This window comes from Mizuhopecten yessoensis, unplaced genomic scaffold, assembly GCF_002113885.1.
Source record: "Mizuhopecten yessoensis strain PY_sf001 unplaced genomic scaffold, ASM211388v2 scaffold2329, whole genome shotgun sequence".
NCBI lineage: Eukaryota > Metazoa > Mollusca > Bivalvia > Pectinida > Pectinidae > Mizuhopecten > Mizuhopecten yessoensis.
In genome coordinates this window covers 2265111-2279456 of record NW_018404492.1, presented here as the reverse complement: position 1 = coordinate 2279456, position 14346 = coordinate 2265111, and the positions used below count along the sequence as shown (strand labels likewise).

Sequence of the window (14346 nt, the reverse complement as noted above, 5' to 3'; positions counted from 1 at the left end):
CTGGAGGACCTAGGGTCATGATATTTGCCCAGTAGGTACCTGGGATTGAGTGCTATAAAGTTTCCTCATTAAAATGACCTTGACCTACTTTCAAGGTCACAGGGGTCAAATATGTTCAAAAATTCAAACAACAATATCCTAAGAACCATTTGGACTAGAGTCATGATACTTAGTAATGTTATGGAGACCAGCAGTGCGAATATTTTTCTTAATTACAGTAATGAGGTCAAAGGTCAACTTTAAATGCGAGTACGGGGTCAAATGTCAACATGGGTTAAAAGCTTTAACAATCTTCCATAAGGCCCAGGATCGTGATATTTGGCCAGTAGGTACCAGGGATAGAGTGCTATAAAGTTTCCTGTTTAAAATGACCTTAACCTACTTTCAAGGTAACAGGAGTAAAAAATGTAAAAGAAACTTCAAACGACGATATCCTAAGAAGCATTTGGTTTAGAGTCATGATACTTGGGTATGTTATGAAGACCAGCAGTGCGAATCTTTACATTAATTACAGTAACGAGGTCAAAGGTCAACTTAAAGTGCTAGCCGGAGTCAAAGGTCAACGAGGGTTAAAAGCTTTAAAATTACAATTTCAAATTTCAAACAACAATATCTTAAGAACCGTTTAAGAGATATTAAAATGTCTTGTGTTCTAGTTACCAAATTTGGTCTGAAGTTACCTATATGTCAGTTTCATGTAACAAAAGAAACATGTGAGCGATACAGGCCCTCTAGGCCCCTTGTTTATCATTAAAAGGGATTTTCACATTTAGGGATTTGATTTAAAAGCATGTTAATGAATGAGAACAGAAGTAAAACGTTTATCTGATCTGGAAGAGGAATAAGAGAAAAAGCACATTCTGGTACTAGATATGAAACTAAGTGTTTCGCACTTAAAACGGTACTAAAGGAACACCACGTACATTTAATGTGTAAAACTGTCATTATTCAAAAATATATAAATACACCATATTAACTTGATGAGTTTAGCTGTATTTATGTAATGAATTATAACCGCCTTACGATAGACGCACAGTAGGAGAACCTGTAGACTCCACTGTTTGCTAACTGTATATACCGTCTTGAGCCCTTCATTTGAGTTGTTTGTATGGCTTGTAGCATGTCTAATAAAATAAAATATCAGACAATGCAATATGTACTATGTGAATGGAAATGGGACAATAAAAGACATGAATTATATAAATATACCGATAAAAGGTCATTATGAATAAAACAACAAGTCATCAAAACAAGAAATAGCCTGCAAATAGAAAGGTGTGTCTGGATTACACTCTCAAGTTATAACCGTATTGTTGGTCATCGGGTACATCAACCGATCTCACCTGTTAAATGCACAGTGATCAAATATCTAAAATAACATAACGCCGAAATCATATTGGAATCATAACGCCGAAATTATAATGGAATCAAAACGCCGAAATTATAATGGAATAATACCATAGAAATACACAAGGACAATTTTGTCTGTTCGTGTGAAATGAACTGTGGTGTCTTGGCGATCCTACCCATGTCATAGTTCAGGACAGTTAGGGATGCCCAGTGAACCAAGTTTAATACAGGTTGTTCTTGTACTTTAAGATTAATAAACAAAAATTAGCCGGCATACCTTATCACCCACCGTGAAATATTCGGATTTGTATCGGTAATCTACTCCGATCGACAAGTGAGGCTTGTAATTCAATTACGTGACTGAAGATCGTATGCGACTGTGTACTATGTCCTACGTTTTAATAAGGGTTCTCAACTTTCGATATTGAATACTTTTAAAATATTCAGTTATTTTTTCACGATCCTAAGATCATTTACTTTTTAAGTACATTTGCCGACCAAGACGTCACAGGAAAAGTGCAAACAAACGGTTTACGTATATCGTTATGTATTGTCTCCCAAATGGTCACCTAATTAATTTGACAATGGTTGATATATACATACACATGTGTCTATAGCGCATCGACAATACACCGGTTATCATATAAACATGTTGACAGTGTGTCTATAGAGCATCGACAATACACCGGTTATCATATAAACATGTTTACAGCGTATCACCTGCCTTTATGCCGTGTGTTGTTTCTCTGCCTAACCCTTAATCCAGGATTGGAACATCTCGGATAAATGGTAACAAAACCCATTCCGGATTAACGTGTTACGGTGGTTATAAACGTTGTATATAGTCACTATAATGCGCGCGTGCTGTGAGCTGGACTGATCACAACCACCTGTCAACCCCCTTCACCGATCCCCCTCCCACCAACGGCAGATGGAAGAAGGGGGTCAAAGGTTATACGTACTCTTCAAAGATTTCCTTTGATGAGTGAAGTCTTAATTTGTTTTCAATATGTTTTAATTTTTAGTTACGTATACAATTACATCTTCATCAAGTTGGGATCGACATCAAAACGCACGTTCTTACAAAATACAGTCTGTGTTAACAACTATGAACACGCCAAATTACTCCAAAATCAAAACAAGATGTTTAAATTAGTGTGAGAAAACGTACATCCATTGAAACGCATGTGAGCTAACTATAACATAACTGGGTACAATCCCTAGCGATCCCGTTTTACTATCTTAAAAGGGCGCTTTTCTAAAGAAATGATGCGTTGGTGTGGTCGCGAAACCTTTCGATAGTAGACCATCGAACACTACTAGACTATCGAACACACCACACCACATGATACATGTAGCTACAAAAACTATGTTAACCATTCTTATAGGTTGACTTGTACTAAACAGATTGCACCCGAACTGTTTGTCCAAGCTACTGGAGGGATTTTCAAGTTTACATTTCGTTGGTCAAAACCGATAGCTGCCTGACGAGGTTTACCTAAGTAAGTCGATTTTTACTTTTTTTATTTTTATTTCAGCGTCATAATAAATAAATGTTCTACAGTATGTTGGTCTTCATTGAAAACTGATGTACAATTTGTCAGCAACGTTCTAACAGACATATCCTTCAGTTGTCAAACATTATGTGGGAATAAGTCACAACAGCACATTTGTAACGGGGATTTTTGAATGTAGGGGGCTAAGCAACCTTGATATTCACGGGGTTACGCCCCTGGAATATCGAGGATGGGACCAAGAGATAATTTAAATATCTCATGAAGGTAATTTTACAATGTGTTCAACAAAGGCGGTTTCTCTAAACCGACTGTCCGGTCCCGGGTCCAGCCCTATCAATCTTAAGAGACACTAACTTCTCACTTGCCAGATCGGCGCTTGTCCGGTTGAATTTGTTGATTTTTGTCTTTTGGCTATGCAATAGTTTTTGTCCTGTTAATATGCTATCTCTTCCTGTTTGTAGTTTATGCCCTAAAAGCTTCGGGAAATATTTATTATTTTCAGCGAACAGTTACCTTTGCCGCAAGACGCATAAACGTGAACTTTGCTATGGAACATGTTTACATAATTGTTTGTTTGTTTGAGGTTTAACATATCTTTACATGTCATATCAAGACAGCGCAATACAACTACGTGACAAATGTAACAAATGGGATTTTGACCTTGCATATATGCTACCGGTGCCTTTATTTTAAAACGATTCTTTCCTGCGGTGGAAAGCCAGGGATTGACTCGATAGAAAGCGCCGGAGTGACTCACAATTAAGCACGTACTTCCTCTTCAGTCTGGTGGGACGTGACTTTTTATCCAACAACACTCTTCAGGAATATCACCGCCCCCACCCACTCGCCGGGGACTTGCCCGCAAATGTGGATATATCTGTTCTAGTGCACGTTCCCTTAGACTAGTGTCACACTAGAAAATAATCAGCCTCTCTTTCCACTCACACGGACGGACAAGAATATCAATTATTTTTTCCATTTTTTTTCTTTATCATTCCTTCTATATTGAAATACGATATTCAAGTTATGCTGTCCACAGATACATTCTTTAAACGCAATAACTGTATTAACATGATACTTTAGATCCTCTTTTTTTCTGATCTCAATGATAATTCAAAGCAACTTGTGTTTAAAATACAATCTAATGACGATGTTAGCCGCGAAAATGTCCACTTTTACTGCATACAGTTTTTGTCTAGACCTAGGAACAAAGTCAGTTGGGGCGAGGCTGACTCAGGGACAAATCTTGGTACGGGTAGTATATGGTTATGTCCATCTCTAATGCCTAGTAATTGTGTATATGGTTACAGGACAGAGGTCCCAACTGTTTCATTGTGATTTCTCTGGGACAACTTACTAGTCACCAAGGGCAGGGTTGGACCCGGGAGAAATCCTGGTAGCATGATTTATTTGTCTTTTCATGTCTAGCAGTTGTATTTACACTTACAAGGTTATGACCTAAGACTTAATCCCATATTACTATAGGATGAGGATCTCAATACGTCCACGCTACTGTAAACATATTTATTTTAGCACTGATATTTTAACACATCATCAAATTTCAACATATTGGGCATTGAGTTTTGGTAGACCCACAAAGTATGCGAAAGATAACATCATAGGTGGACTTCAATGAGCCCATTGATTATTTAACGCAATTTTTAACGTGCAGAAAGCGCTAAAATAAGACTACCACTAAAATAAGTATGTTTACAGTATTGTCCAGACACACAAAGTCCACCTACACTATTTGAAGCAGTTGTTAGATCTATACCTTAGTATATGGACCTTTGTCACAAGTCTTTCATGTTATGAAAATAGCTAGTTATAGTACTACATTTGATTACTTAAGATTGATAATCATCCTTTAACAGATTCACTTAAGGACTTCCCACCCTTCGTAATACACATGTTTTTCATGTCGTATTTCTTTTCATTATTTTATTGTTGTAATAGTTTTGAACAATGCCACACACTCAATTTTTCAGTATTTTTTACAAAAAAATCCTGTGTGTCGGAATGCTTAGATTTTCATAAAATCATCTCTACATATTGACATTACCATTATGTGAAATTTTCATTGAATTCTGTTGGCTAATTGCGAAACGGTGGAGCCACCTTAAAATCACACACTTGGTGTAAGAAACAGGGCCAGAAAGTGGAGCCAGTAGGGCATAAATAGGTTGATATCTTATTGTAATTTACCATGTGAGCAAGTTACCATCTATCAAGAATATTTGCAATATAGATATCCACTGATTTCTGAGGCTCCTTCTGGTAATAAAGCTTAACAGAACACCCGGTAATTATTCTTGGTATATCGACATTTACAAGGTAAACAGTAAATATGACACTGGAATTGTGTATTTGCCCTAAATATATTCAGTAGCAACGATGACCAGGAAAAGGAAAGAAAGCATAATAATAGAAATCATCTCAAATATGAAAAATGTGCCCTGAAAACTAGTCACAGAAAGTTATTTATGATTATAAAAGAAAAGTTAAATTTAGCGTTAGGAAGAACATTTTATAAGAACTTGTTGTAACCATTTAGAAGAACATTCCTTGAAGTGTATAGACAATAGGAAGAATGACACTAATGGCTGACTGTAGCATTAAGTAGAATGTCTTTAAAGTGTGATTTTACCATTTGCAAGATCATTCTAAAATGTTGACAACATTAGGAAAACATCTAAAATGTTAACAACATTAGGAAAACATCTAAAATGTTGACAACATTAGGAAAACACTATGTGTATGCATTTGTTTGCAACATTACAGCAATATATTTTTAATATTTCTTTAATAACTAAACAATTGAATACATTGGTGATATTTTCCCAAGAAGAAGCACAGCTGATGTCATCATGGAACAGATATTAATCTCATTTTTCCCACTTCAAGGGCAAATTTGCAAGTAAATTATTTTCTATCAAAAAACAGCTGCATTTTTTTTTTTATCTTTGTTTAATTTCTTTCTGTGTAAACACTTAAAATCAGTCAACACCCATTTTTTGTACAAAACTGTTTTATTTCCAGCACAGAAGCTAGCATTTTGTTCAGCTCTTTGTTACATGTTGATAACATGCACAAATGATTTACATGGAACTTCCTGTGGTCCTTTTTTTTTGAAAAACGGTGTAGTAAGCCACCTGTTAAATTCTTCGTACTGAAGGAAAACAAGGAGGGCTAGTTAATACGCACCCAGACATGGTCACCTGGCTCTGGCCAGGAGAGGTTTACATACACCCAGTCAGACAGGATTACCCGGAGCTGGCGAATGTATATATGTACTCAAACATGCTCACCTAGGGCTAGCCATGACAGGTGCGAATGAGGCATCCAGACATATCAGACCTGTTCTCATGGCTGTTAGATTTCAGGTGCACTTGGACCTCAAATTGGTTAGACAGGGTCACCTTTGGGCTGGTCAATGAGGGCAGAACATGTAACCAGACACAGTAAGATAGGGTTTCTTATGTCACTAAACATTTTCCGTATCGTAATAATTGTAAAATAAATAATGTTTATCTGTCTAAGGTTCTAAGCACCCCTGGAATATGTCAGGACAAAAACTAAGACTCTCTCTAGGTATCACCTAGACTGGCTACCATCCCCTAAGTGTTTATGAAACATTTCTCAGCTGCCTTTTACTACTGGCTTATCTCCCCCTAGTTTAGAACTTAGTTTAGTCTAGAATCAGACATCCAAGTGATCAAAAATTATTAGAGTTTTATTTTTTTCTTAATTATTTAATATTCTAGAGACGGTGGCCAGTCTACGTATCACCCTGTATATGATATGAGTACACTACTTTGATTCTTTGATGTACACAAAAGAACCACACCCAAGTGTTGCAGGGATCAACCTAGCGATTGGTCAGTTTTTTCACCTGAAACTAATCAAATGGCTAACTACATGACTTCGATTTTAAATTTGTCATGACATATTCCAGGGTGCAGAGAACGAAAGTGAGCGTAACCTCTTGAATTTCATGAATGTCATTAGGAAGACAATCAAAAATAATATGTCCAATAATTTCAAAAAAATTAAAAGAAAACAAATTTCCATGAGAGGATGTCCTAATGAATGGGTTGATCAGTTACTACAATCTGAAACAAATGTTCAGGAATTTACATGTCTGATCAATTTTGCTTCAGCAGAAACATGGCTGTATGATAAAAGTTCTAATGAGAGCTGTCTATTTCTGTACCACAATACAGTCAGACTGTGGTATATCCAAATATAAGTGTCCTTTCATCTCGCTACAGACAACATCTGTTGGTTGAGTCCCACCTTTAGAGAAGTCTACCTCTGCCCACAGAGTCTATTGATTCAGCGGCACACAAACTTTACCTCTGCCCTCAAGAGTCTATTGATTCAGCGGCACACAAACTTTACCTCTGCCCACAGAATCTATTGATTCAGCGGCACACAAACTTTACCTCTGCCCTCAAGAGTCTATTGATTCAGCGGCACACAAACTTTACCTCTGCCCACAGAGTCTATTGATTCAGCGGCACACAAACTTTACCTCTGCCCACAGAGTCTATTGATTCAGCGACACACAAACTTTACCTCTGCCCACAGAGTCTATTGATTCAGCGGCACACAAACTTTACCTCTGCCCACAGAGTCTATTGATTCAGCGGCACACAAACTTTACCTCCCTTGCTATCAGGAAGTTTCAGTTTCCCCCCATACAGGAAATCTACTCCCTCTCCCCATTTTGTACAATGGAAATCTCATCTACACAGAAAATCTTGCTATTTAATTCACAGGAATTAGCTCCACAATACAAAATCTATCCTCATCCCTCTTCTTTGTTATATCATGTTCAATAGATTAAGCCTATCATGGTCAATAGAAAGGTTCTGCTCCCCTACCAGAGGTTTTGTCCCTCCTCATTCACAGGTACTCTCACCTAGCCCTCCTCATTATTCACAGGAAGCCTCAGCTCCCCAATACAGGAACTTTCCCCTAGCCCTCCTCATTATTCACAGGAAGCCTCAGCCCCCCAATACAGGAACTCTCCCCTAGCCCTCCTCATTATTCACAGGAAGCCTCAGCTTCCCAATACAGGAACTTTCCCCTAGCCCTCCTCATTATTCACAGGAAGTCTCAGCTCCCCAATACAGGAACTCTCCCCTAGCCCTCCTCATTATTTACAGGAAGTCTCAGCTCCCAAATACAGGAACTCTCCCCTATCCCTCCTCATTATTCACAGGAAGTCTCAGCTCCCCCGATACAGGAATTCTCCCTTAGCCCTCCTCATTATTCACAGGAAGTCTTGGCTCCCCTACGTGAAATTACCTCCCTTCCTCATTGATAACAAAAAGTCTTTCCTATCCTGCCTCATTGTACACAGGAAGCCTTGTCCTCATTATTTTAAGGATGTCTCCCCTAGCCCTTCTCAATATTCACAGGAAGATCTCCAAGCCCTCCTTGATATTACGGAAGACTCAATTCCCCCACAGGAAATCTACCCCAGTCCCCACAAGAATTAAGTCTTAGCCCTCCTGTGTCTCGCCCTCCTGTGTCTCGCCTTGTACCCATTTAGGAGTAGTCAAAGTTTGTTTATCACGTCCACTGCCAATCTTTACGTTATCCTGATCCATTTTGTTGTAGCGTCGTTGCGCATTCATCCATTTCTGTCGCCGTTTTAGATCTCCCACTTCCTGCACTGACCCTTCTCCAGCGCCACCTGATCCCAGTCCTGCTGACTTGTTGGCACGGAACTTGACAGAGATCTGCAACGGAAACGGGACATATAAACACAAAGACATGTGTCAAACACTCAATCTCTGTAACTAGCACTTCTCTTTACCCTCCTTACTTAATATCTTATAAACCTGTAAAACATTAATAAGCAGACTTGGCAGTCGTGTGTATATGTGCGCTGTGTATAGAGATGGGGCAATATATAACTGCTGCCCAACTTCTCCATGTTGCATGTTTATTTCACATCTAATACCATTACGTAGAAATTATGCTGAATACATCAATACATTTGTTGGCAGAGCTGATAATGTCTTTAATGATCAAGTGTCAAGTGTACACTTCCTATGTTCAACTTCTATGTCTAATTTCTATAGGTAATGATGTAGAACACCTTGTTAAGTTGTCAGAGATTTGTTTATGTCTCTGCCAGACACACAAATGATGGCTCGGCCAGAACCTCAAACCTCAGCATAACCTGCAGGCTTCTATAGCCAAGCTATTTTGGTGCACATTCAATAAACCTTATTTACAGGACTGGACCAGAAAAACTAACAACAATTTGTTCCATCCAAGGGCAGACTAAAAACAGGACACAAAGACCAACTTGTCCACCTTAGGACTTGATATATTGGACACTGAATGCCAACTTATCCCAATATTGGACATAGTAGGACACAAAGACCACCTTGTCCCCCCTAGGACATATTGGACATGGACACTGAATGCCAACCTGTCACAATGTTGGACATAGTAGGACACAAAGACCACCTTGTCCCCCCTAGGACGTACTGCGCATGGACACCAATGCCAACTTGTCCCAATATTGGACATAGTAGGACACAAAGACCACCTTGTCCCCCCTAGGACATATTGGACATGGACACTGAATGCCAACCTGTCCCAATGTTGGACATAGTAGGACACAAAGACCACCTTGTCCCCCCTCGGACGTACTGGGCATGGACACCAATGCCAACTTGTCCCAATTTTGGACATAGTAGGACACAAAGACCACCTTGTCCCCCCTAGGACATATTGGACATGGACACTGAATGCCAACCTGTCACAATGTTGGACATAGTAGGTTACAAAGACCACCTTGTCCCCCCTAGGCCATATTGGACATGGACACTGAATGCAAACCTGTCCCAATGTTGGACATGGTAGGACACAAAGACCACCTTGCCCCCCCTCGGACGTACTGGACATGGACACCAATGCCAACTTGTCCCAATATTGGACATAGTAGGACCCAAAGACCACCTTGTCCCCCCTAGGCCATATTGGACATGGACACTGAATGCCAACCTGCCCCAATGTTGGCCACAGTAGGACACAAAGACCCCCTTGTCCCCCCTAGGACATATTGGACAGGGACACTGAATGCCAACCTGCCCCAATGTTGGCCACAGTAGGACACAAAGACCCCCTTGTCCCCCCTAGGACGTGCTGTACAGGACCCTGAATGCCAACTTGTCCCAATATTGGACATAGTAGGACACAAAGACCACCTGGCCCCCCCCCCCCCCCCCCCCCCTAGGACGTACTGGGCATGGACACCAATGCCAACCTGTCCCAATGTTGGACATAGTAGGATACAAAGACCACCTTGTCCCCCCTAGGACATATTGGACATGGATACTGAATGCCAACCTGTCCCAATGTTGGACATACTACCTGGACACCAGTGGGATATCAATGGCAAACACCTCTCCATAAGACATTTGTTCAATCTCTAGGATATACTGCACCAGAATATCAAGGATTTTGGCTCAGGGCAACAAGAGCTGGTCCCTACTTGTCAATACGGACCAGGACACCAAAGCCAGCTTCTCCTATTACCAACGCCCAAGGACATGCTAGACCAGGACACAAGACCTATTTGTCGTAATAAGACGTAATAGCCCCACATTTCATACCTGGTCATGCTGAAAATTGCCTTAACCAAATTTTGGTGTTTAGTCCATTTTTAAGGAATTGATCTCCTGTTTGATACTTGCTAAATAGATTTTACGGGGAAAAAGCTCTGATGTAGGTAAAAATAAAACCCTGTTGATGTTACAGAGTACGTACATGTCCAAGGTAATGGGTTAACCGAGGCCACGAGAGACAGGTGCTATTGGTATATACCAGGTCATATATGGAACATCAGACAAAAATTACTGGTACATACAAAACAAGAGATCCCAGACGGATCTTGGCGCCCACCATTGTACCATCTTCATTAGTTCTACGTCAGTTTGATTTTTTCTCTTATCTCTTTCTCTTAATCAAGTCAAGTAAACAGTAAATGCAAGGTTTCACATACTTACTAGAACAGTTCTTTAAATGTAAGAGAAATAGATCCGATCATTCCAATATCAGAAAGATCTCATAAGTACTTCCTGTGGCGATTTTGTTTACCTGATCAGTCTCAAAAGTCAACATGCACAACTAAAGACCAAGGGGAACCTTTAACATATCAAATTTGAGAAAGACCCCTCCAGAACTTCCTGAGAAATAGCGATAACAAACATTCACTGTCAAAATATAAGATGGACGCCAGTGGGCCATTTTGTTTACTCCATCAGTCTCAAAAGGAGTTCTCAAAGGTACAACTACAGACCAAGGAGAACTATCATATAAAATCTGAGAAAAATCTCTCCTGTACTTTCTAAGAAATAGCGATAACAAGAATTGTTTAAGGACGGACGACAGACGGACGGACCACGGGCGAAGGGTGATTTGAATAGCCAACCATCAGATGATAGTGGGCTAAAAACATCTTTATCTGTTTAAACTGTTTGCTACAGTTCGATAAATGTATTCAGTAGTCTATCATTAAATTACTATCTATTTCCTTATCATAATTAGTACTTACATAAAGGCATGAAAATCATTTCATCATTCATCAAGTTATTTCTGTCGTATTGGATCCAAATATGTACATGTAACAATTGATAACCCAGTGAAAACAAGTCACCCTATTAGACTGTAATGACTGGAACATTTCATTTAGTAAAGAAACATGCTGATGTATGTGATATGCTGATGTCTTAAATCTCAAACTAACATCAAACTATTGATGTTTTTGGAATTTCATTAAATATATACTTTATATCCATAACAAATAATAATGCATCTGTGATAATAAAGAAACATACTTTATTTGCAGTAACAGTGTTGAGTACAAAGAAATCCTCTGATAATTTAATTTTGGCTATTTCCTTGGTACATGTACCTGGTAATCAGCTTTTTTCAAATTATACTGTATACTGGTACATGTAATTGAAAAAATAAAGTTATGATGTCATAAACTGCAATGCCTGAGATTTGCGTAATTTTTTTTTTTCTTTTTTCCAGAAATGAATAATTACCGATTAACTATGCACCTGAAAGTGCTGTCTGTCTATTTGAATTCAAATATAAGAAATAACTTTATGATTGCTTTTTACGGTTTTAAGGTTATAAGGTACATTTATATGTATGAAATAACTGCAATTTTCTGCATGAACTCCTTTGCGGATTTATGCAAAGTGTACCCATTGGTTCTGGAATGTATTGTATGACCCTGAAATTGTCCTTAAACACTTTTATTTAATTTCCTGATCTTAATGTACAGAAATATTTCAAGACTTAAGCCCTTTCTCTAAATTCCTCGAATGTTTGAAATAGAGCATTATATTTTGATGATCTGGTGACATATCAGTTCTCAACGAGGTAGATAATACAAGTATTTCCAAACTCCCCTGAAATGACACAGCTATTTCACTTGAGAGCCACTTAGTATGAAACATTACGATTACAAGATTAGTCAATGAAATAAGAGTATAAAGTTGGTATATCACCGATAGATTTGTCAGATCACTGTCTAGCGTAAAGTCTATATCCATGTTTTACTGGGGGGCGTGAGTGTTTGACAAGCTTATATTAGAACTAGGGTCCTGATAAAAAACCATGTAGGTATTTGGAAACTATGGACTAGTAAATCTACATTGTTGTGAACAATCAGTAACAGCCATCCAGATATTTTTTTATCAATTTATATTCATTTAAATGTCTGGATATGAAGTGAGATTGTATGAAGAATGTATCAGAAAGGAATGCATCACTGTCGACACGCTAAACCATTACATCACTGTCGACATACTACACCATCACTGTCGACATGCTACACCACCACTGTCGACATGCTACACCATCACTGTCGACACGCTACACCATCACTGTCGACACGCTACACCTTCACTTTCGACATGCTACACCATCACTGTCGACATGCTACACCATCACTGTCGACATGCTACACCACCACTGTCGACATGCTACCCCATCACTGTCGACACGCTACACCATCACTGTCGACACGCTACACCATCACTGTCAACAGGCTACACCATCACTGTCGACATGCTACACCATTACTGTCGACATGCTACACCATCACTGTCGACATGCTACACCATCACTGTCGACATGCTACACCACCACTGTCGACATGCTACACCATCACTGTCGACACGCTACACCATCAGTATTTTTTAAATAAGTTTCATACGTAGTTCATTAAGGATTGCCAAGATATGTAATTGTGTGCTTGTCACTCACTAATAATTACATTGAAGACAGTTGATGTACATGTATGTATATTATTTCGTAATTGTCTCTGACAGTTCCTCTTTAGCGCCAGTAATTCCTGCGTATTAGTCCGTACAATTTACCCCTAACAAACGTGTTTATACTTGTGACAATGAATTGTTTTCATTAACAGTAATAACCTAATTAACAATCTAACCAACTATTCAGATATTAAAGGCCAGTATTATTCTACACTGACATAATTACACACACTAATCAGGGTTAAATCAGATACACTCTTATTTTAAAATGTTGAGCACATATTTTGGAATAAACCAAACTAGAAATGTAAACCAAAGGCTAACTTATATCCCCGCTGCTATATAAACTGAACTGTAAGTTAAAGTCTTACTAAGGCAAAGCATTGCAAAGCAATCCAGTCTCCCACCAGTAGTTGGTATTTCGCACAAAGGGGCATAACTCCATCAAAAAGGGTTGAAATCCCATATTAAAATGCCAGTGCATAACTACATAAGATACCGATCATTCATGCAAAGTTTCAATGAAATCCACCAGTTAGGTAAGAATGAGTTGAGCATACAAGTATTTTGCACAAAGGGGCATAACTCCATCAAAAAGGGTCAAAATCCCAAATTAAAATGCGGGTGCACAACTAAATAAGATACCAATCATTCATGCGAAGTTTCAATGAAATCCACTTGTTAGTTAAGGAGGAGTTTTCTGTACAAGTTACTGTTGACGACAGACATCCAGACACCCAGACAGGGTGATTTCAGTATACCCCCCTAACTCAGGGGCGTAACAAACAGGTTTTCAATGTGTAAGCCCAATGATCAAATGTGCTGCCTTAAAACAGCACACTGAAGCGTGCAGCGCGAGGAGGGGGAGGGTATGGGAGAGGGTCTTACCCCTTTTGAGAATTTTGTTTCTAGAACGCCTGAGACACGTTCTCCCGTGTTCTGGCGTCAGTTTCAATGGCCCTTTTAAAGCAAGAAAATATAATTTTGCTTTTTAATATTTTATATCATATTGCCTATGTCGCTCTTTTTTTTATTTATTAAAATGATGTGTAAGCCCAGGCTTTTTTGCTACATTGGTTGTTACGCGCCTGTAACTTCGCTGAGGGGGTATAATTAAAATCATTTCATCTTAATTATGAACTGTTGCATTTTTATCAAAT

At 38.9% G+C, this 14346-nt stretch overlaps 1 protein-coding gene across 2 annotated transcripts in view; it reads right to left on the bottom strand.

Annotated features, from left to right (window-relative positions):
* Positions 1-5772: 5772 nt before the first annotated feature.
* Positions 5773-14346, bottom strand: part of LOC110445599 (angiogenic factor with G patch and FHA domains 1-like) — a 62046-nt gene continuing 53472 nt past the window's right edge. Inside the window, exon 12 of one of the 2 annotated variants that reach the window (XM_021490282.1) lies at positions 5773-8617. In XM_021490282.1, the coding sequence (XP_021345957.1) occupies positions 8378-8617 (240 nt within the window). In that variant the 3' untranslated portion in view covers positions 5773-8377. The remainder of the gene's footprint in view (positions 8618-14346) is intronic. The other variant, XM_021490281.1, reaches the window with a different exon arrangement.